The 25,004-nt window shown below is 43.4% G+C and overlaps 1 protein-coding gene across 1 annotated transcript; it reads left to right on the top strand.

Annotated features, from left to right (window-relative positions):
- The first annotated feature begins 3,424 nt into the window (after nucleotides 1–3,424).
- jagn1 (jagunal homolog 1) lies at nucleotides 3,425–20,763 on the top strand. The gene is made up of 3 exons (XM_033032655.1): nucleotides 3,425–3,578; nucleotides 14,674–14,784; nucleotides 18,812–20,763. Exons 2-3 carry the CDS (start codon nucleotides 14,696–14,698, stop codon nucleotides 19,272–19,274), a joined length of 552 nt encoding a protein of 183 aa, XP_032888546.1. The 5' UTR covers nucleotides 3,425–3,578; nucleotides 14,674–14,695; the 3' UTR covers nucleotides 19,275–20,763.
- The last annotated feature ends 4,241 nt before the right edge of the window (nucleotides 20,764–25,004 follow it).

The raw sequence follows: 25,004 nt of genomic DNA on the forward strand, positions 1-25,004 counted from the left end.
TCAGTCTCTGCCAGACAGAGGAAGCGAGAGGGTCACGGCTCTGGCTATGGTGAGTGTGTTTGTTGGATGTTATTTAAAGCACGTTTTTGCTTCATCTACAGGAGGCTTTAAACATTTGTTTTACACACTGTATATTCAACACGTTCTGAAGTTACTTGGCATTTTAGTATTGGGTGAGTGTGTGTGTGTGAATGAGTGTATGTGTGTGTGTGTGAATAAGTCTGTGTGTGTGTGTTTGTGAATGAGTCTGTGTGTGTGTGTGTCGTGTGTGTGTGTGAATGAGTCTGTGTGTGTGAATGAGTCTGTGTGTGTGGGTGTGAATGCGTCTGTGTGTTTGTGTGAATGAGACTCTGTGTGTGTCTGTGTGTGTGTGAATGAGTCTGTGTGTGTGTGTGTCTGTGTGTGTGTGTCTGGGTACAGTGGCTTGCAAAAGTATTCATACCCCTTGAACTTTTCCATATTTTGTCACGTTACAACCACAAACGTAAATGTATTTTATTGGGATTTTATGTGATAGACCAACACAAAGTGGCGCACAATTGTGAAGTGGAAGGAAAATGATACATGGTTAAAAAACTGAAAAGTGTGGTGTGCAAAAGTATTGAGCCCCCTTTACTCTGATACCCCTAAATAAGATCCAGTGCAACCAATTGCCTTCAGAAGTCACCTAATTAGTAAATAGAGTCCACTTGTGTGTAATCTAATCTCAGTATAAATACAGCTGTTCTGTGAAGGCCTCAGAGGTTTGTTAGAGAACATTAGTGAACAAACAGCATCATGAAGCCCAAGGAACACACCAGACAGGTCATGGATAAAGTTGTGGAGAGGTTTACAGCAGGTTTAGGTTATAAAAAAATATCCCAAGCTTTGAACATCTCACGGAGCACTGTTCAATCCATCATCCGAAAGAGTATGGCACAACTGCAAACCTACCAAGACATGGCCGTCCACCTAAACTGACAGGCCGGGCAAGGTGAGCATTGATCAGAGAAGCAGCCAAGAGGCCAATGGTAACTCTGGAGGAGCTGCAGAGATCCACAGCTCAGGTGGGAGAATCTGTCCACAGGACAACTATTAGTCGTGCACTCCACAAATCGGGCCTTTATGAAAGAGTGGCAAGAAGAAAGCCATTGTTGAAAAAAAGCCATAAGAAGTCCCGTTTGCAGTTTGCCACAAGTCATGTGGGGGACACAGCAAACATGTGGAGGGAGGTGCTCTGGTCAGATGAGACCAAAATTGAAGTTTTTGGCCTAAATGCAAAACGCTATGTGTGGCGGAAAACTAACTGCACATCACCCTGAACACACCATCCCCATTGTGAAACATGGTGGTGGCAGCATCATGCTGTGGGGATGCTTTTCTTCAGCAGGGACAGGGAAGCTGGTCAGAGTTGATGGGAAGATGGATGGAGCCAAATACAGGGCAATCTTGGAAGAAAACCTGTTAGAGTCTGCAAAAGACTTGAGACTGGGGCGGAGGTTCACCTTCCAGCAGGACAACGGCCCTAAACATACAGCCAGAGCTACAATGGAATGGTTTAGATCAAAGCATATTCATGTGTTAGAATGGCCCAGTCAAAGTCCAGACCTAAATCCAATTGAGAATCTCTGGCAAGACTTGAAAATTGCTGTTCACAGATGCTCTCCATCCAATCTGACTGAGCTTGAGCTAATTTGCAAAGAAGAATGGGCAAAAAAATCAGTCTCTAGATGTGCAAATCTGGTAGAGACATACCCCAAAAGACTTGCAGCTGTAATTGCTGCAAAGGTTCTACAAAGTATTGACTCAGGGGGGCTGAATACTTTTGCACGCCACACTTTTCAGTTTTTTTTTTGTTAAAAAATTTGAAAACCGTGTATCATTTCCCTTCCACTTCACAAAAAAAACATGCACCACTTTGTGTTGGTCTATCACATAAAATCCCAATAAAATACATTTACGTTTGTGGTTGTAACGTGACAAAATGTGGAAAAGTTCAAGGGGTATGAAAACTTTTGCAAGCCACTGTATGTGTGTGCGTGTGAGTCTGTGTGTAAGTGTCTGTGTGAGGTGGAGGGTTTGTGTGATCAACAAATAACAAATAGTACAAACTAGCGCAACAGAAAGCCCCCCCCCCCCCCCCCCCCCCCCACTGGCCAGCAATATTGGAATTGGTGGCGAGGTGGAATATTGCATTGGGTGACCAGCCCTCCTGTGTGACGCTGGGACCCAACGGGTCCCACTTAGTCTAGTGTGTGTATCTATATCTATATCTATCTATATAATATTAAAACTCTGTGGCTGCTGGCTGCTGGCTGGCTGTGCTTCTGCCTGACTTGTGGTTGCCAGCCTGTGGGTGCCAGCCTTTGATTCGTTGCTAGGCCAACACCAGACCCACAAACGCCCAGAATTTTTCCATTTCGGTAGAGATTTCACTTTTCATTCCAAGTATCCACTCCTGATTAAATGTCGTCGTGTTTATGTACACATTTTTAATAAAATCCTTCTCCCCCCCCCCCCACTCACTCATTTTGTCGCCTCCTGCTGGCCAGCGACCATAACGGCTGCTGGCGCCCGCATCTCGCCTCAAAGACGCCATTTAAAAACAGCCCCACTGCTGAGTGCTCGAATCTTCAGTTGGAGGACCACGTCTCCCGTGGGGGCTACGGGTAGGGAACAGCTGCGTTGGGGGAGCAGACCCAACGGGTCTGCACTTGGTCTAGTATATATATATGTGTGTGTGTATATATGTATGTACATGTAGGTATGCATATGCATGTATATGTATGTATGTGTATATATGTATGTGTGTATATATGTATATATGTATGTGTGTATATATGTATGTATGTATATATATGTATATGCATATATTTATGTATATAATTATATATATAATTGCCTTTATGGTTTATGTACATCATCTGACATATAAGATAAAGAAAGTAAGTGATGCTTTAAATCAAAGTTGCTTCTGATCCATGAGAATGAACTTTATTTATCTCTAACTTGCCTCTCACACACAAACACACATTCATATAAATATATGTTAAATTTAATTTTGTGCAGTGTGTGTTCAAGCAATAGAAGGGAAACTGCACAATACAATGCAAGGATAAACTACGCAAAGGAGGGGGCTGGGGAGGGAAATGGGGGAAAACACTTACAATAAAATTAACTAAAGTATGTGATGTGATAGATGAGCTATATCAAACACTGATTACCAAAGACTTAAGATCTTTTCTGATTACACCAAAGATGATAGAGCGGATTACACAGCGGGAAGCATACCGGAAGTCGCGTTTTACATTTACAAATGGCGGCCGGGACGTTCCGTTACGTTACGTTACGTACTACACGTCAGTCCATTGGATCTCGGAGGTGTGGCCTATCTTGCTTCTCTAGTATCATTGGGCTAAACAGTGTGGGCGGGAACAACGGACGGGCGCGCGGCGCAGCGAGGGCGGGAACAACGGACGGGCGCGCGGCGCAGAGCGGGCGGGAACAACGGACGGAGCAACGGGAGCGCGGCGGGCGCAGTGTGGTAGACGCACGCTGAGTCAGTCGGCTGGTGCAGCGCTGTTGCGGCCGGTGTCTGGGTGAGTGAACTTTGCCGCAGCCATGTCGAGCTGGCCCGGCTTTTTCAGCCTGCGGGCTTCCGCTTCCTACATTGCTTTGTTTGCATCAGCCCATCGCCTTTTTGCCATGAAACACGGCCACCTGGCGCAATTTGCAGAGGAGCCGTGGGATAGTAATACACGGTAGCTCAGACTGGATGGACGAAGGGTTGAGGGCAGGACCATGGGTGGACAGGGCAGCAGGCAGAGGGTTAGCAGAGGCCAAGGGGCCACGGTGTAATCTAGAGTTGGGGTAGACTTGGCCTCTGGAATGGTTGTAGATGAAAGCTGGAGGGGCTGGGCGTTTGGAATAAGGTGGTGGCGGAGAGGGATGATTTAAAAACTCGGGTGACCTGGTTAGGTTTTGGGGCTCGGGGTGGGAGGGACGATTTTGCGCAGGGTGGTGATATAAATGAATGGTGTGATTCTAGATTCGTATTAAATTATTACTATCATCTGCATCGAGGTGCAGAGAAAAAGTCTAAAGAAGAGTCCTGGCCTGAAATAACATGTTCTCCAGAGATGCTGCCTGATCCCCTGAGTTATTCCAGCAAATTGCGCCTTTTTTGTAAAGCAGCATTTGTAGTATCTTGTTCAAGAAGGAACTGCAGATGTTGGAAAGTCGAAGGTACACAAAAAAGCTGGAGAAACTCAGCGGGTGCAGCAGCATCTATGGAGCGAAGGAAATAGGCAACGTTTCGGGCCGAAACCCTTCTTCAGACTTCTTGTAGTATCTTGTGTCTGCAATTAAAACCTTTTGTTTGCGTGTTATTCAATTAAATCAGATCATACTATACACGAGTACAATCAAACCATACACATGTACAACAGGTAGTGCAAAGAGAAAAATACCAGTGCATAATAATAATATAATAATATATCTTTTATTGTCATTGCACGTCAGTGCAACGAGATTTAGTGTGCAGCTCCACTGATGTACAAGAAAGGTAAATAAATACAATACATAAATAAGCAAGCTGAATTGATTGACGTGACCATCTGAGGGAGACTGTCCAAAGGGAGTGGGTGGGGGGGCACTCATTAGGGCCGGTTCAGAGCCGCTATAGCTCTTGGGATAAAACTGTTCCTGAGTCTAGAGGTTCGGGCGTAGAAGGCCTTGTAACGTCTGCCGGAGGGAAGTAGTTGAAACAGACCGTGGCAGGGGTGTGATGAGTCCTTATGGATGCTGAGGGCCTTCCTGAGGCACCGCGTGTGGTAGATGCCCTCCAAGGCTGGTAGCTCTGTCCCGATGATCCGCTGCGCTCTGTTGACGACGCGCTGAAGAGCTCTCCTCTCCGCCTCCGTGCAGCTGAGATACCACACAGAGATGCCATACGTTAGTATGCTCTCTGTGGTGCAGCGGTAGAACGTTGTCAGCAGCTGTTGGGGCAGACCAGTCTTTTTTAATGTCCTCAGGAAGAACAGTCGTTGCTGTGCCTTCTTGACCAGCGCGGCGGTGTTTGTGGACCATGTGAGGTCTTCTGAAATGTGAGTGCCCAGAAACTTAAAGCTGGACACTCTCCACACTTTCCCCGTAAATGGAGATTGGGGCGTATTCTCCAGAATGGGACCTCCTGAAGTCAATAATCAGCTCCTTGGTCTTGGAGGTGTTTAGTGCCAAGTTGTTATTGGCGCACCAGTCCGCCAGGTTCTGCACCTCCGCTCAAGTTTGTTTCAACACCGTTGGTGATCAGCCCAATCACTGTTGTGTCGTCTGCAAACTTCACGATGGTGTTGGTGTCGAATGCAGGGACACAGTCGTGTGAAGAGGGAGTAGAGCATGGGGCTTAGTACACAACCCTGTGGTGTGCCGGTGCTCAGGGTGATGGTGGAGGACAGGTGCGGGCCCAGTCTCACTGCCTGCGGTCGCTCCGTGAGAAAGTTCAGGATCCAAGCGCATATCGGTGAGCTGAGGCCTAGCTGGTGGAGTTTGGTGGTGAGCTTGGTGGGGATGACCGTATTGAATGCAGAGCTATAGTCAATGAAGAGCATCCTCACATAGGTGCCCTGTCTGTCCAGGTGAGTCAGGACAGTGTGAAGGGCCAGAGAGATGGCATCCTCTGTCGATCTATTTGCCCTGTATGCAAATTGATGGGAGTCCAGTGAGGCAGGGATGCTGGATTTAATATGGGAGAGGACCAGCCTTTCGAAGCACTTCATGGGGATTGGAGTCTGGGCCACCGGCCGGTAGTCGTTGAGATTGGTGATTTTGGACTTTTTCGGCACCGGCACTATGGTGGCTGTTTTCAGGCACTTGGGGACCGTTGCCAGAGATAGAGATAGATTGAAGATCATAATATAGTTTTAGACTATCGTAGTATTACAGTTAGAGAAAAAGTCCAGTGTCCACAATGGAGAGCGGGACTATCCCATAAAATATGGAAAGACTGATAACAGAGGGGAAGAAGCTGTTCCAGTCGAATGGCATATGTTTTCAATCTTTTGTGTCTTCTGATTGATGGAAGAGGGCAAAGATTGAATGAATGGGTTGAAAAAAGCTCTTGATAATGTTGAAACAAAGAACTGCAGATGCTGGTTAATATACACAAGGATATAAATGCTGGATTAACTCAACAGGATTGGCAGCATCTCTGCAGAACATGGAAAGATGATGTTTCAGGATGAGACACTTCAGAATGATGGGGGAGGAGAAGAAAGCTGGAAAATGGGAGAGGCAGCAGAAAGCGTGACATAGGAGTAATCTGCAGCTCCTCAAATCTTTCACCTCTTATCTCTGGCCTTTATTCCAATTATCTGTCTATCAAAACCCCCCTCGTCTCAGTCCACCTATTACCAGAGGCTTTGTCTTGCCTGTCCCCTTTTCCAACTTTCTTCTCTGTTGACCTAAAGATGCTGTCTAACCTGCTGAGTTACTCCAGCATGTTGTGCCCCTTGATTATATCGGTGGCTTTCCCAAGGCAGTGTGAAGTGTAGATGGAGTTGATGTTGAGGAATCTGGTATGTGTGCTTATCAGGGCTACATTCACACTCTTTACAATTTCTTGTGGTCTTTGGCAGAGCTCATCCCAAACCAAGCTGTGATGCAACCTGATAGTATGCTTTCTAGAGAGCATCTGTAGAAATTGCAAAGAGTTGTTGGACACATACTGAACTCCCTGGTCCCTTGAGGCAGTAGGCATTGGTGTACCTCAATGTGTCAGCTGGAGCACCAGGACAAGGAAAAGGGGGGGGGGGGGGGGGGTTAGAAGAAGGTAAGGAGTCTGAGGCATTCATTACCTTGAGGGAGTGTGGTAGGATTGGGAGTCAAATTGAGTTATGCTATATTAATTGATGTTCTGGTACTTAAGAAGGTTTTAATTATCTTGAGGATAGAATGCGAGTTGATTATAAATTATTTGATTCAATCTGAAACCAGGATCTCAATAAAGCAAAGGTGAAAGGCGTGAAGCCAGTGGTCACTCCTGCCACGGGAATCATATCTACCCCATCTATGTCCCTCACAAATTTATAACCCTCTTAAGATCTCCTCTCAGCCACCTTTCCTCTAGTTTTAGCCAATCTTGGATCCAAATGGTTCCCATGCATTCTAACCTTCCAGACCAGCTTGCCACGTAGATAATATCCATTGCCCTGCCTTATCAATTCTCTTGGTCATCACTTCAAACTAATCAAATTTGTGAAATATTTGTGACCATTCTGGGCTCCATCTTTCCTGAGTCATTGATGCAGGCTCTGCAGTACCTTCCCATCCCTCTAGTTTCACCCTCCTTGACTGTCTGATGAAGGATCTCAACCCGAAACGTCACCTATTCTTTTTCTCCAGAGACACTGCCTGACCTGCTGAGTTACTCCAGCATTTTGTGTCTATCTTTGGTGTAAACTCGCATTTGCAGTTCCTTTTTACACAATGCCAAGTCAATCCCAAAGTCAAACAGGTACTTTGGGATCTGTCTTCACTAAGGAGGATACAAACAATCTTCCTGATATAGTAGTGGCCAGAGGATCTGGGGTGACAGAGTAACTGATGAAAATCCACATTAGGCAGGAAATGGTGTTGGGTAGACTGATGAGACTGAAGGATGATAAATCCCCAGGGCCTGATGGTCTGCATCCCAGGGTACTTGGCTCTAGAAATCGTTGATGCATTGGTGATAATTTTCCAATGGTCTATAGACTCAGGATCAGTTCCTGTGGATTGGAGGGTAGCTAATGTTATCCCACTTTTTTTTAAAAGGCTGGAGAGAGAAAACGGAATTATAGGCCAGTTAGCCTGACATCGATGGTGGGGAAGATGCTGGAGTCAATTATAAAAGATGAAATAGCCGCACATTTGGATAGCAGTAACAGGATCGGTCTGAGTCAGCATGGATTTACAAAGGGGAAATCATGCTTGACTAATCTTCTGGAATTTTTTGAGGATGTAACTAGGAAAATGGACAAGGGAGAGCCAGTGGATGTAGTGTACCTGGAATTTCAGAAAGCATTTGATAAGGTCCCACATAGAAGATTAGTGGGCAAAATTAGGGCACATGGTATTGGGGCTAGAGTGCTGACATGGATAGAAAATTGGTTGGCAGACAGGAAACAAAGAGTAGGGATTAACGGGTCCATTTCAGAATGGCAGGCAGTGACTAGTGGGGTACCGCAAGGCTCGGTGCTGGGACCGCAGCTATTTACAATATACATCAATGATTTGGATGAAGGGATTCAAAGTAACATTAGCAAATTTGCAGATGACACAAAGCTGGGTGGCAGTATGAACTGTGAGGAGGATGCTATGAGAATGCAGGGTAACTTGGACAGGTTGGGGGAGTGGGCAGATGCATGGCAGATTAAGTTCAATGTGGATAAATGTGAGGTTATCCACTTTGGTATCAAAAACAGGAAGGCAAATTATCTAAATGGCGTCAAGTTGGGAAAAGGGGAAGTACAACGGGATCTGGGGGTCCTTGTTCATCAGTCTATGAAAGTAAGCATGCAGGTACAGCAGGCAGTGAAGAAAGCAAATGGCACGCATGTTGGACTTTATAACAAGAGGAGTTCAATATAGGAGCAAAGAGGTCCTTCTGCAGTTGTACAGGGCCCTAGTGAGACCACACCTGGAATATTGTGTGCAGTTTTGGTCCCCTAATTTGAGGAAGGACATTCTTGCTATTGAGGGAGTGTAGCGCAGGTTTACAAGGTTAATTCCCGGGATGGCGGGAATATGCTGAGAGAATGGAGCGGCTGGGCTTGTACACTCTGGAGTTTAGAAGGATGAGAGGCGATCTTATTGAAACATAAGATTGTTATGGGTTTGTACACGCTAGAGGCAGGAAACATGTTCCCGATGTTGGGGGTATCCAGAACCAGCGGCCACAGTTTAAGAATAAGGAGTAAGCGATTTAGAACAGAGACGAGGAAGCACTTTTTCTCACAGAGAGTGGTGAGTCTGAGGAATTCTCTGCCTCAGAGGGCAGTGGAGGCCGGTTCTCTGGATACTTTCAAGAGAGAGCTAGATAGGGCTCTTTAAGATAGCAGAGTCAGGGGATATGGGGAGAAGACAGGAACGGGGTACTGATTGGAGATGATCAGCCATGATCACATTGAATGGCGGTGCTGGCTCGAATGGCCTACTCCTGCACCTATTGTCAATCTAAAATTTCTAAGTATACTGTTTCAATTGCTTGTACTCTCACTTAATCTCAGCTGCCAATACTTCACAACTGCCTCCTTTCTCTTTACTGGACCCTAAATATCCCTAGTCAACAAGGGTTCCCTAATCTTGCCAGTTTTGCTCTTCAATCTAATGGGAATGTGCTGGCTCTGAATTTTACCTTTCTCACTTTTAATAGACCTCTGTACATGCAAAGTGTCTCTCTCAGTCGACTACTAAGAATCCCTGTCTGATGCCAACTGAGTTAACCGTTCCTCAATTTAGGACTGTAACCAGAGGACCAATTCTATCTTTTTCCATGTTATCTTGAATTACGGTTACTGGCCCCAAAGTGCTCCCCCACTGACATATTGACTACTTGACCAACCTCATTTCAAAAGAGGAAGTTGAGTGTACCCTCTTCTCTAGTAAGACCAGCTGCACATTGCTTCAAAAAATGTTATTGGAAACAGTTAACAGATTCTGTCTCATTTAGTCCCTTTGTACTAAGGCAATCCCAGTCAATATAAGGGAAGGTAAATTTGTGAAATTGAGTCTGAAGAAGGGTCTCGACCTGAAACATCACCTATTCCTTCTCCAGAGATGCTGCTGCACTGCTGAGTTACTCCAGCATTTTGTGTCTACCTTAGGGAAGGTAAAGTCGCCTATTCTACATTTATCTGAGGATTCCCTACATGTACACTCTAATGTTCATTAACAATGTTGGGGGTGGGGGGAGGAGGGTGCTTTAGTATAATCCTATCAATGCGATTAGTTTTTTTCCCACTCCATCCCTTTTAAAATTTCTATGTACTATTCGTTTGGCCTCACTAGATGCTTGGCCCAGGATATCCTCTCTATGTATTGCCATGTTGTTCTCACCAATCAATAGAGCAACTACCCCATCTCTCTTACCTCTACCTCTGTCACACACGAAGCATTGGCATCCTGCAATATGGAGCTTCCGGGGGCAAACCTCTTTCTGTAATATTTATAATAACATAGTCCCGTGTGCTGTTCCATGCTCTGCATTTATCTGCCTTGCCTGTCAGGCTTATTGCATTAATGTAAATGCAATGTAGCCTTTCAGGCTTTCCACGCTCCCTGCCTCTGTACTTGTCAGCAAACTGAATGTGCTTGCTTTAGCCTTTATATTTGCTTCATCTTTCTCATCTGATACACTGTGACTAGGTCTCGCCCCCTTGTCAGTCTAGTTTAAATCTAGAGTCTTAGAGCTATACAGAATGGAAACGGGCCGGTCAGTCCAACTCGTTCCTGGCGACTAAGTTGCTTAATTAAGCTATTCCCATTTGGTTGTCCCTGGACCATATCCCTCCAAACCTTTCCTATCCATGTACATAAGTGTAGGAAGGAACCGCAGATGTTGGTCCACAATGAAGATAGACACAAAATGTTGGAGTAACTCAGCGGGATAAGCAGCATCTCTGAAGAGAAGGAATGGGCAACGTTTCTGGTTGCGATCCTTCTGGCTGAGGACCTAGCTAAATGTCTTTGCATTTCATATGGTTCTGTGTGTAGGCTGCTCGGGAAGGTTAGATTGGATGGTATCTAGGGAGAGCTAGTTGACTGGATAAAGAATTGGCCTCATGGAAAGGAAGCAGAGGGTGAAGGTGGAAGATTGTTTTACAGACTGGGGGCCTGTGACTAGTGATGTTCCTCAGGGATCAGTGCTAGGCCCATTGCTGCTTGTAATTTATATCAGTCATTTGGGTGAGAGTGTAGAAGGCATGATTAAGTTAGCAAATGACACTAAAGTTTGTGGCATCACAGATAGTGAAGAAGATTATCAAAAATTACAGCAGGATCTTGATCAACTGGGCAAATGGACATCAACTGGGCATCAATGGTTAATGGAGTTTAACGCAGATATGTGCGAGTTATTGCATTTTTGGATGTCAAACAAGGGCAGGACCGTCACAGTGAAAGGAAGGGCCCTGGGAGTGTTGTAGAGCAGAGGGATCTAGGAGTGCAGGTACATAGTTCTCCGGAAGTGGCATTACAGGTATGTGGGGTGCTCAAGAAGGCATTCATTGAGGAGAGAATTTGGTATGTTATGTTACTTTTGTACAAGATGTTGGTGAGGCCACATTTGGAGTATTGTGTTCAGTTTTGGCCACCCTGCCATCGGAACAATGTCATTTAGCTGGAAAGAGTGCAGAACAGATTTACGAGGATGTAACCAGGACATGAGGTCCAGTACTATAAGGAGAGGTTGGGCAGGCTAAGACTTTATTTCTTGGAGCAATTGAGGCTGACGGGTGATATTATAAGAGTGTATAAAATCATGAGGGGATAGATAGGGTGAATGCACACTTTTACCCAGAGTAAAATCAAGAACAGGAGGATGTGTTTTAAGGTGAGAAGGGAAAGATTTAATAGGAAGCTGAGGCAATTTTCTTCACACAGGATGGTGGGTACATGGAATGAGCTGCCATGGGTGGTAATTGAGGCAGGTGCAATTGGAAGGATTTAAAGGGATATGGGCTAAATGCAGACAGTGTAGATGGGGCATCTTGCTCGATATGGGCAAGTTGGGCTGAAGGGCCTGTTTCCACGCTGCATGACTTTAAATCTGTCTGCCTCTGCTGCTTAATCTGGCAACTCATTTCATGCATCCTCTATGTGGAAGACATTGCCCCTCAGATCCCTTTTAAATCTTACCTGCCTCTCCTTAAACCTATGCCTTCTAGACTTCCAAACCCTGTGCAAAATGCTGGGTATTAACCTACTCTATGGCCTTCATGATTTGATAAACCTCTATAAGGTCATTAATCAGCTCCTATACACCAGGGGAAAAAAGGAACAGTCTCTCCACTCGTCTTTTAGGCCGAGGTGCCAAAAGGACTCTAGATTTTAACTTTTGTGACCCATGTCTGGTATTTACTTGAAATTTGGCACCGATTTAGATAAAACATCATTGATAAGGAATTGCTAAGCTAATTAGAAAACGTAACAGTGCCCTCTTGTGCTCAATAATATATAGCTGTATATGGGAACATTGAATACGGGACTGCCGCAGATGTCCTGGGTTTCACTGGCTCCTGAACCCGCCTAATTAATGGGTGAGGGCAGATCCTATGTGTTCCCCAGTTTACTGAACTGCACTGACTGCCAGTGTGCAGAGTGGGGGGGGGTCAAGGCCATAGTGGGACAGGGGCAATGCTAGGCTAGGGGAAGGCTAAGGCATCTTCCACTGAGAGGAAAATCCCTAACCCTAAACTCATCCCCCTTCCAGAGCTGCCCACGGCTGGAGCTGCTTTGGGTCCAGCTGCGGGCTCCGTACGTGTGGCCGCTCAGCGCATGTACTTCGGCCAGCATGCCCTTCTGGATCAGCAGTAGCAGCCCTCCTGATGCCATGATTACACTGAATGCCAACATGGTGGGGAGCAGCACTGCCCTGCACACTGCCCGGGACGCCTGCAGCAGCACCCCCATAGCTCTAGCTCCGTCAGCCAGACCGACCCCCTCACAGCACCCACTGGCCGGCCGACAGCCCGACCGACCCCTCGCAGCACCCATCGGCTGGCAGACAGCCCAACCAACCTCTCACAACACCCGCCGGCCGACGACCCAACCCAATCTCTTCCCCCCCTGCTGTTCAGCTCGGCCCAGGGCCGGCTTCAGCACCCCCATAGTGCCGACTCTGTCACAGAAGTCTCATAGCAGATGCAGTTTAATGTGGATAAATGTGAGGTTATCCACTTTGGTAGCAAAAACAGGAAGGCAGATTATTATATAAATGGTGTCAAGTTGGGAAAGGGGGAAGTACAACGGTATCTGGGAGTCCTTGTTCATCAGTCAATGAAAGTAAGCATGCAGGTACAGCAGGCAGTGAAGAAAGCGTGTTGGCCTTCATAACAAGAGGGGTTGAGTAAAGGAGCAAAGAGGTCCTTCTGCATTTGTACAGGGCCCTAGTGAGACTACACCTGGAGTATGTGTGCAGTTTTGGTCTCCAAATTTGAGGAAGGACATTCTTGCTATTGAGGGAATGGGTTAATTCCCGGGATGGCAGGACTGTCATATGCTGAGATAATGGAGGAGCTGGGCTTCTATACTCTGGAATTTAGAAGGATGAGAGGGTATCTTAATGAAACATATAAGATTATTAAATGGTTTGGACACGTTAGAGGCAGGAAACATGTTCCCGTTGTTGGGGGAGTCCAGAACCAGGGGCTACAGTTTAAGAATAAGGGGTAAGCCATTTAGAACGGAGATGAGGAACCACTTTTTCACACAGTTGTGAGTCTGTGGAATTATCTGCGGCGGTGGAGGCCGGTTCTCTGGATGCTTTCAAGAGAGCTAGATAGGGCTCTTAAAGATAGCAGAGTCGGGATATGGGGAGAAGGCAGGAATGGGGTACTGATTGTGGATGATCCGCCATGATCACATTGAATGGCGGTGCTGGCTTGAAGGGCCGAATGGCCTACACCTGCACCTTTTGCCTACCGTCTGACGTCTGCAGGAGTGCCATCATCAATCTTCTTGGGCAGCTTTCAAAAAAATTAAATCACATTGGTGAGCCACCATTTCCCACGTATTAAGCCATGCTGGCTATCCCTCATCATTCCTAACATTGCCTATCAGCAAAGACCGGCAACAAACATAATAAAAGATTGTAGGAACTGTTACAACTTAACTTGAGGTTCTGTATATATGTAAAATAGAATTCAGCTAAAATTGATGGAGCAAAAAACATACTGGGGAATTGGAAAAGGCAGATAAACTAATATAAATCATCTGTCTTCTCAGAAGACATGGTAACCCAGTCATAAAAATAGTGGACTACTGAGCTGGAGTGAATGAGAAACTCAAATGTCAAGAATGTTTAATTGTCGTATTCACTGGAACACTACTGAGGTAGTGTTGTTGTTAGGGTTCTGCAGTGTGGTTCAAGAGCTTGATGGTTGCTGGGAAGAAGCTGTTCTACCTTCCCGATGGTAGCAGCAAGATGAGAGCATAGCCAAGGTGGCATGGTCTTTGATCTTAACTGCCTTTTTGAGGCAGTGCTTCCTCCAATGGTGGGTGGGCAATGCCCAGAATAGTCCAGGCAATATCCATGACTTTCTGCAGCCTCCTTTATTCCTGGGCATTTGAGTTACCGAACCAGACTGATGCAACCAGTTGGGTAACCGGCACCTGCAGAAGTTTGATAATTCGGAGACAGACTGAATCTCTCCAATCTTCTAGGAAAGTAGAGGCATTGATGAGCTTTCTCTATAATTGCATCAACGTGTTGAGCCTAGGACAAATCATCAGAGATATGCCTGGTCAGAAACTTGACCCTTTGCATCGCTCCGCTGCCGTCCCATTGATAAAGACAGGTTCATGGATCCTTCAGGATTCCCTTTCTGAAGTCAACAATAGTTACTACACCTACCAAACTGGATTTCAACTTGTTGGGTCATGGAGGAGCGGCTACTTTATTATTTTATCTTGTAATCTTTCTTTAATTTTCCTCAGGTGAGAAAGTTGTTTGTTCACAATGGCATCGCGTGCTGGTCCCCGTGCAACAGGAACAGATGGTAGTGACTTCCGCCATAGAGAGAAAGTAGCTTCACACTATCAGATGAGGTGACTTTTTAAAATTCTTCTTTTAAATAGATGTAATATAACAAAAGTAATTTTTTTGTGAATGCTGGAACTACAAAAACAAATGGAAGTAACAATCACTTATGACATGGTGGAAGCATTCATTCTTACCCAGACAAGGAAAAATGGAGAAGCAAGGAACTACAGATACTGGTTGACAAAAAATGACACAACATGCGGGAGTAACTCAGCAGATCGGGCAGTGATCTCAAGAACATTGGTAGATATCGCCCTCTTACAAAATTCTTAAGGGGTTGGACAGGCTAGATGCAGGAAGATTGTTTCCGATGTTGGGGAAGTCCAGAATAAGGGGTCACAGTTTAAGGATAAGGGGGAAATCTTTTAAGACTGAGATGAGGAAACCATTTTTCACACAGAGAGTGGTGAATCTCTGGAATTCTCTGCCACAGAAGGTAGTTGAGGCCAGTTTGTTGGCTATATTTAAGAGGGAGTTAGATGTGGCCCTTTTGGCTAAAGGGATCAGGGGGTATGGAGAGAAGGCAGGTACAGGATACTGAGTTGGATGATCAGCCATGATCATATTGAATGGCGGTGCAGGCTCGAAGGACCGAACGGCCTACTCCTGCACCTATTTTCTATGCTTCTCCCTTTCCCCCTTCTCTCCCCCTTCCTGTTTACCATCTACACCTTGGACTTCAGATATAACTCCGCCTCCTGCCAACTACAGAAGTTTTCAGATGACTCTGCAATTGTGGGCTGCATCAGTGAGTGTTGGGAAGCTGAATACAGAGGTGTAGTCAACGACTTTGTTGAGTGGTGTGGGCTGAATTACCTGCAGCTCAACACCGTCAAGAGTAAGGAGTTAATGGTGGACTTTAGGAGGAAAGGAACACCCCTGTCTCCATCAATGGTGTGGATGTGTAGTTTACCAGGGAGGATAAATACCTGGGAGTGTACCTGGACAGTAAACTGGACTGGTCCAGGAACGCTGAGGTCCCGTAAAAGAAGGGACAGAGCAGCCCGTACTTTTTGAGAAAGCTCCGCTCTTTCAACGTCTGCAATCAGATGCTGCAGATGTTCTACTAATTGGTGGTAGCCAGTGCCATCTGCTTTGTTGCCGTGTGCTGAGGCAGCAGGGCAAAGGCTGTGGACGCCAATAGGATCAACAAACTCATCAGGAAGGCTAGCTCCGTCCTGGGGCGGAGTTGGATTCTTGGGAGGTGGTCTTAGAGGGAAGAATGCTCCTCAAACTGCGGAGCATCCTGGACAATACAGCTCACCCACTCCATGACACACTGGTCAATCTGAGGAGTACCTTCAGCAACAGACTGGTTCCACCAAAATGCAGGACAGAATGCCACAGAAGATCCTTCTTCCCTGTGGCTATCAAACTTTACAACTCCCCCTTCTGTGGTGGGGTAGACTGACACTGACACCCCCTCCCCCATACCACCACCTCAAACTTCGCACATTCCCAATACCTTACCACTCATCACTTTATTTTCACGTTTCATGGGCTTTAATTTCCTTCCTGCGATAAATAAAGTTCTATCGTATGAAGTCCGGGTTGGGACCCTTGTTGAAACTAATTGTGATGGGGTATGAAGAAGGGTTCTGAGCTGAAATGTCGCCTATCAATGTTCTCCCAAGGTGTTGCCTGACTGGCTGATTTACTCCTGCACTCTGTACCTTTATAAGAAAAATTTGATTAGTCTTTCAGTGCAGTTAACATAGAAAATAGGTGCAGGAGTAGGCCATTCGGCCCTTTGAGCCTGCACCGTCATTTGATATGTTCATGGCTGATCATCCAACTCAGTATCCCATCCCTGCCTTCTCTCCATACCCCTGATCCCTTTAGCCACAAGGGCCACATCTAACTCCCTCTTAAATATAGCCAATGAACTGGCCTCAACTACCTTCTGTGGCAGAGAATTCCACAGATTCACCACTCTCAGTGTAAAAATTGATTTTCTCATCTCGGTCCTAAAAGACTTCCCTTATCCTTAAACTGTGACCCCTAGTCTGGACTTCCCCAATATCGGGAATAATCTTCCTGCATCTAGCCTGTCCAACCCCTTAAGAATTTCTATAAGATCCCCCCTCAATCTTCTAAATTCTAGTGTGTACAAGCCGAGGTAATCCAGTCTTTCTTCATATGAAAGTCCTGCCATCCCAGGAATCAGTCTGGTGAACCTTCTCTGTACTCCCTCTATGGCAAGAATGTCTTTCCTCAGATTAGGAGACCAAAACTGTACGCAATACTCCAGGTGTGGTCTCACCAAGACCCTGTACAACTGCAGTAGAACCTCCCTGCTCTTATACTCAAATCCTTTTGCTATGAATGCTAACATACCATTTGCTTTCTTCACTGCCTGCTGCACCTGCATTCCTACTTTCAATGACTGGTGTACGTTGCATCTCCCCTTTTCCTAATCGGCCACCATTCAGATAATAGTCTACTTTCCTGTTTTTGCCACCAAAGTGCATAACCTCACATTTATCCACATTATACTGCATCTGCCATGCATTTGCCCACTCACCCAACCTATCCAAGTCACCTTGCAGCCTCCTAGCATCCTCCTCACAGCTAACACTGCCCCCCAGCTTCGTGTCATCCGCAAACTTGGAGATGTTGCATTCAATTCCCTCATCCAGATCATTAATATATATTGTAAATAGCTGGGGTCCCAGCACTGAGCCTTGCGGTACCCCACTAGTCACTGCCTGCCATTGTGAAAAGGACCCGTTTGCTCCTACTCTTTGCTTCCTGTGCCAGCCAGTTCTCTATCCACGTCAATACTGAACCCCCAATACCGTGTGCTTTAAGTTTGTGTACTAATCTCTTATGTGGGACCTTGTCGAAAGCCTTCTGAAAGTCCAGATATAACACATCCATTGGTTCTCCCTTATCCACTTTACTAGTTACATCCTTGAAAAATTCTATAAGATTCGTCAGACATGATTTACCTTTCATAAATCCATGCTGACTTTGTCCAATGAATTCACCCCTTTCCAAATGTGCTGCTATCCCATCCTTAATAACTGACACCAGAATTTTCCCCACCACCGATGTTAGACTAACTGGTCTGTAATTCCCAGTTTTCTCTCTCTCTCCCTTTTTAAAAAGTAGGGTTACATTAGCTACCCTCCAATCCTCAGGAACTACTCCAGAATCTAAAGAGTTTAAAAAATATTATTACTAATGCATCCACTATTTCTGCGGCTACTTCCTTAAGTACTCTGGGATGCAACTTATCTGGCCCTGGGGATTTATCGGCCTTTAATCCATTCAATTTACCTAACACCACTTCCCGGCTAACCTGGATTTCACTCAGTTCCCCCATCTCATTTAACCCCCCGGTCCCTTGCTATTTCTGGCAGATTATTTATGTCTTCCTTAGTGAAGACAGAACCAAAGTAGTTATTCAATTGGTCTGCCATGTCCTTGTTCCCCATGATCAATTCATCTGTTTCTGACTGCAAGGGACCTACATTTGTTTTAACTAATCTTTTCCTCTTCACATATCTATAAAACCTTTTGCGGTCAGTTTTTATGTTCCCTGCCAGTTTTCTTTCATAATCTATTGTCCCTTTCCTAATTAAGCCTTTTGTCCTCCTCTGCTGGACTCTGAATTTCTCCCAGTCCTCTGGTAGGCTGCTTTTTCTGGCTAATTTGTACGCTTTAAGATAAGCCAAAAAAATTGCATATCACTGGATGTCTATTGAAGATATTAAGATGCAATCAAGTACTATAAAATTCATCTTAAAGTAGGTATTTACTTAACTTAAAATACTTTGATTTAGTTTCTGTTGCACATTTTTCTCCATGAGATGGCTGCTTTGAGATTCCATTGAGAGGATGGGGAGGTTGGTGCCAAAACTTTATTTATCATTTCATGGGCAGTATGATACCGTTATATTTTAAATTCCGAAGATATTGTATTCTAATGTATCTTGTTTGCAAATGATATAAAGATATTTGTTTTTAAGTATGAAATGTGTATATGTAACAAGGAATATTAATTTAGATTTTTTTTTTCCTTTACAGTGTAACTCTGAAGTATGAGATCAAGAAGCTGATAATTGCACATTTAGTAATCTGGACACTACTCACTCTGCAGGTTATTGTCAGCCATTTGAAGTTGGTGTCACATGACCTGATAGCTATGCCATACCAGTGGGAATACCCATATCTGCTGAGCATTATACCATCCATCTTTGGTTTTGTATCGTTCCCTCGTAACAATATAAGTTACCTTGTGCTTTCTATGATTAGCGCAGGCCTCTTCTCCATTGCCCCGATCATTTATGGTAGCATGGAGATGTTCCCCATGGCACAGCAGCTATACCGGCATGGAAAGGCCTACCGATTCATCTTTGGCTTTTCTGCTGTATCTGTGATGTACTTGGTCTTGGTTATTGCAGTGCAAGTGCATGGCTGGCAGATTTATTACAGCAAAAAACTACTGGACTCTTGGTTTACTTCCACACAGGAAAAGAAGAAGAAATAGTCTGCAGAAGCAAAGTACAATTTGAAAACTATTAGAAGATTGAGTTAATTTATGAACTATGGTGAATATAATCAGTCCATTAAATATAATACGGGGGTTACATGAAGATAATCTTGAATAGGGTGTTTTTATTTTATCTTTATACCCAAATGTTTGCTTTTCCAAGTAAAGTTAGAATTCTCCCAATAACATTTCACATTAGTTATTCAAATATGTGTTTGTTAGTTTGATGATTGATGTAGCTTTGAAAATATCATGGTACTGTCACTCAGTAGTTAGATAATGCAGAATATACCGAACTGATGACTTGTCTATTTTTTTTTTGTCCATCTGTATTTCCTCTTGACATATCAACTTGTGATTTTCAAGAAAAACAAATGGATGATTTTGCATATCATGATATTGCTGCAAGATTATGAATTTCTGCATCAGTCTTCTGCGATGAAACTGGATGTGTGGCATGTGGACTAAAGTATTACTTAGAGCTGGGGATTCTACTACCCAAATTGGATTGAATGGTGTGATCAACATGTCTTCAGTTCTTGCAGATTAGTTCAACTATGTTTTCTTTAAAGATTCCAAAATTATTTTTTTTTTACTAAAGTTAAAATAATTTGCCCCAGCATAAATGGAGTATATTAGTTTTAATTTCTCTCATGACCAATGACTTCTGACAGTTACTTTATATGTATTTTTAAAGTTGCATCTCATGAATCTGCATTTTGGATGTACCTGCAGCTCATTTAGCAGTTGATGATTAGCCTTATGTATAATTGTGTAGTTATAGATATGTTCGAGTCACTACTCAAGTGTTGTCACACATACAAATTATGATCATGGTCTTAAAATCTTTTTATTTCCATCTCTTAAAATCGATTTCTTAAGTCTCAATACCAATATTTGATTTCTTTATAATCAGCTCTGGTATCGTAGAGGTTAGGTCAGCTGGACATGAGCATGCTATTTACAGTGAGACAGATCTTGTGGTTTATATATGACATTCTTTAGAGAACTTCAAAGGCATCTTGCATTTCCACACTGGCTTCAGAGAGTCTTTAATTGTTTACATAAGAGTAAGATGGGATCAAATCCATGCGCCAAATTGTTTGATTAAATTCTTGTTTTACAATCAAGGTAACCTTTTGGCAGGAACTTCTTCCTATTTATGAGAATGGCAAGAAATTTGTAATTGCTGCAGGGGTCATTAGTAACCATATTTTACTTACATGAAAAATTATACCAATGAATATGTTAATCTAAATTGAGTAGTTGTCATATGTGCAAAAGTTAGTCAAATGGATTTCATTTGTTCTTATTTTTACCATCGCAGATTTTATTTACAGCAATGATTGAATTGTTACACCAGACCTGATTTTGTTTTAGTACCGATATCATGTAATATATATGGCCTCAAAATGTAAACTGAAGCATGGTTGAGGCCTATAAGGTATGTGTTTGTTCTTCATGAATAAAATTGAATTGTCACTACTTTTCAGCTGCTTTATGAATCATCTTAGCAAACATTAATGGTAGAGACGGTTGCTGTGGTCTGAAGAAGGGTCTTGACCTGAAATGTGAATCTGAAGAAGGGTCTCGACCCGAAACGTCACCCATTCCTTTTCTCCAGCGATGCTGCCTGTCCCGCAGAGTGGCTCCAGCATTTTGTCTCGACCTTGCTGTGGTATAACTGGTTTGTAGCAAAGCTGCTGCCTGTCTTTGTTTTCCTGTCCTCCTTTGGTTCACTTTCAAACAAGCCTGAGTACTTGGACCTCAACAATTGATAACTATGAATTATTTTGCCATCCCTTCATCTGTGACGCATTTTAATGTGATTATACAAAATAATGCTGTTTCTTGGCTGCATTATCTTCTCTAACACATAAATATAACAGGGCTGTAGTTTATCAATATTAATGAATTGTCCATAGGTAATTTATTTGAGTTTTTGTAGTACATGGATTTGACTTTGGTCACCTGATACTCAACAGATTAGAGAGTAAAAGATTGGAAGAGGACAAAGAAGATAGAATAGTACAGCACAGGAACATGCTTTTCGTCCCACAATGCTGTGCTGAACAAAATGCCAAGACAAACTCTTATCTGTCTACACATAATCCATATCCCTCCAATCCAAATAAATGGCATGTGTGGACATACCCAGATTTCAGAACAGCATAGGTGAAATGGGAGACATGGCATACAAATAATAAAGCTGATCTATAAAATAATGCAGTTTGGAGAAATAACATGTATAGTCAATGTAATTGCATAACACTATCTCAATGGGGTTATTGGACCCTGTGAGATCTGGGTTTAAAGTGAAAGAGTCTGACCTGAGAAGACTCTTTCCACAGATAGTGCCTGACCTGCTAGGTATTTCTCACATTTTCTGCTGTTTCAGTTTTCCAGCATCTACAGTTTTTTGATATTCAGTTTTATAGAAATGGTGCCGATCATAGAAACAAATCTGGAAATAGTTGGGGGTGGCATAGCGGTAGAGCTGCTGCCTTACAGCGCCAGAGACCCAGGTTCGACCCTGACTGAGTGCTGTCTGTACGTCCTCCCTATGACTTTGGGGTTTCTCTGGTTTCCTCCCACACTCCAAAGACGTACAGGTTTGTAGGTTACATGGGTTTGGTTAAAAAAAAACTAAATTGTCCCTAGTGTGTGGAGTAGTACAAGTGTATCGGATGATCACTGGTCGGCGTGGACTTGGTAGTCCGAAAGGCCTCTTTCTGCGTTATATCTAAAGTGTGAAGTAAAGTCCAAAAGAAGTAAACCGGATAGAACAGTCATTTAAGCTTTGAACTGTGTAATCTGTAAAATAGTCTTCAAATAAGATGAAGCTAAGTTGCTAATTTACCTTGATACAGCATGACAAAATTCCATGAATTGGCAAAACACAAATATTGTTGCTTTTAACGTCTTCTCAAAGAAACTTTACTTCATTATGAAGCAAGAGCTAGGAAGTCTGATTGAACTGGACAAGTCCTTTTAAGATCGATATGTCCATATTGTTCACAAATCTTTTAGTGCATTTCTTCCTGTCCAAAGCACTTTGCCTTGTCTGCTCCCTTCTGTATCATCAAATCATCCTCTCTTCTACAATAAATTGTTTCCAGCTCGGTCTCCCACTTTCACCATTACAAAGCACCCAGACATTTTCAACTATATTAGACAAGCTGTACAAAAGTAAGCTACTGTATTATAGCTTTGGGCAAATTCTTTCATTCAAGGAAGGGAAAACCTAAAAGCTATTGAGCATTTTTTTTATGCTTTGTTTCCTTTAGCATTTCACACTGCCACATATGAACAACCCTGAAACAGAAGTTGCATGTATTTTAAAAAATTGCACTCGATAGATTGGATTGATTTGTGAACTGATAGCTGACCAGGAGCTTAATGACTAGTAGTTTCTGTTTTATAAAGTTTAGTTCATTATGACAACCACTATTTTCATTTACATGAAGATTTAATGCAGAAAAATGTCGATGGCACACTAAGAGTATTCAGAGGAATATGAATGCTGCATCAAAGATTTGACAAAACAAAAGTTCAGTCTTCAGATTTAATGAGAGACTTTAATGAGAGGTAGGTAAAACAGCAGTAGCCAAGAGACAACTTCCAGCATGTGGATGTTGACAGCTCTAGGAATGGAGGAGAGGAGGCAATGAGGCCAGAGACCAAGGAGCCGGTGGATGTAAAAGCAAACCTGGAGCTATATTCATCAGGGATAAGAATATATAAATTGAGAAACTCAGAGACTGAGTCAATTAAGGCAAAATGATATGGATATGAGAACCAGAAACAGAAGCAGGCCAAACAGTTCTTTGGCTCTTTTTACGAGGTCGAACATGATCTTTAGACAAAAGAAATGCCTAAACAAAAACTCATGGGATTCAAGGGAGAGTGGAACAATTAATTCAAAATCGGCTTTGGCAGGAAGCAATTTATGGATGGGTTTGTGACTGGAAGTCCATTATCTATAGAGTTCCACAGGCTTCAATACCTAGTCTTTTTTTAGTAATATATATTAGTGATTTAGATCCAAGTATAGGGACACAATTAAGAAAATTGGAAAATATATAAAAATTGACCAGATGAGTGATGACAAGGGGAAAAGTTTTAGTTTGCAGGAAGATGTGCACGATAGGACTAATTGGGAAGAAAAGTGTCAAATTGAATTTAATCCTAAATGTTCGGTATTGCATATGGGGAGGAGTAACATGACAAAGGAATAGGCAACAAATGGCAGGATATTGAGGGACAAAGGTACCTCGGGGTGCATAAGCACATCCTTTAGGTGCATAAATGGTGTATGGGTAATTTTCTTAAAGGCTGGAGTTAATGCTAGAATTAAAAAAAAAAAATTATTTGGATATTGGGGTTATCTTTTTGGAACTGAGGGGAGTGAGAGAAGTCGTAATCAAAATACATATGTTTATGAGAGGGGACAAATAGGAAGGGACTATTTCCCTAAGCTGGGGGATCAAAATTCAGGGGAATAGATTTTAAGCAGTTGGTTGAAAACTTAGTTGAGGAACATTTTTTGTTTACTTATGATCATGGTAGTGATTTTAAACTGTCTGAAAAGGTGGTATAGGCATAACTATTTATCCATTTAAAAGGTATTTATCTGTTTAAAAAGTATTTGGATATGCACCAAGAAATGAGACTTGCAAGAGTAGAATTGTGTGCACAAGTGAAATTACTCTGCAGATGCTGTTTTACACTGAAGATAGACACAAAATGCTGGAGTAACTCGGCGGGACAGGCAGCATCACTGGATAGAAGGAATAGGTGATGTTTCTGGTCTACTGAATCTACTTTGTGAGATTTATTTTCAATTGGCACAGGTACAATGGACCTAACAGTCTCATCTTGTATTACACATTTTCTATGATTTTTTTAGCCTTCTCTGCCATTCGTAAGATGGCTAACCCAATACCGCACATCTCTTTCTCAATCACCATTTTCTCTGCTCATTTCAGTGTCCAAAAAACAATAAGAGATCATACTTTGCAGGTGAATATACACAGCCCGCTGAAATGGAGAATTCCGAACACTTCAGATTCTAAAGAAATTTCTCATTGACTCAATCTATAATCCTTGTGCTGAGGTGATGCTCTGGTTCTAGGGTATATATACTATACATTAATTAAATCAACTCAGTTTTATAATTCCTATAATAGCTAAGGTTATGTTCATCTGATTAAGCAATGGCTTCGTGCATATCTCATTTTCTAACCTGTAAATTTCACCTGTTCTAAGAAAGGTGAATGGGTGAATGGAACGAGCTGCCAGAGGAGGTAGTTGAGGCAGGGATTATTACAGTTAAAGAAACAATTAGACATGGAGAGGACACTTTTGGAGGATTATGGGCCAAACGCAGTCAGGTGGGTGGGACTAGTGTAGAGGGGACATGTTGGTCGGTTTGGGCAAGTAGGGGCGAAGGGCTTTTTCCACGCTGTGTGACCGATTTCTTCCCTCCACAGTTGATTTCTGGGTTTGAAACAGGTTCCCGACCCATGTTTCCCAGAGATGCTGCCTGGCCCACTGAGTGACTCTGGCACTTTACATGATCATAGGGGAACCGCAGATACTGGTTTACAAAACAAAAAGGGCACCGAGTACTAGAGCAATCCAGCTACTCCAGCACTTTACATCTTTTATTCCAATCATGACTCATCCTCACTGCAGGGCTGGCAGCCCGGGAGGTGAGAGGTGCGC

This window comes from Amblyraja radiata, chromosome 14, assembly GCF_010909765.2.
Source record: "Amblyraja radiata isolate CabotCenter1 chromosome 14, sAmbRad1.1.pri, whole genome shotgun sequence".
NCBI lineage: Eukaryota > Metazoa > Chordata > Chondrichthyes > Rajiformes > Rajidae > Amblyraja > Amblyraja radiata.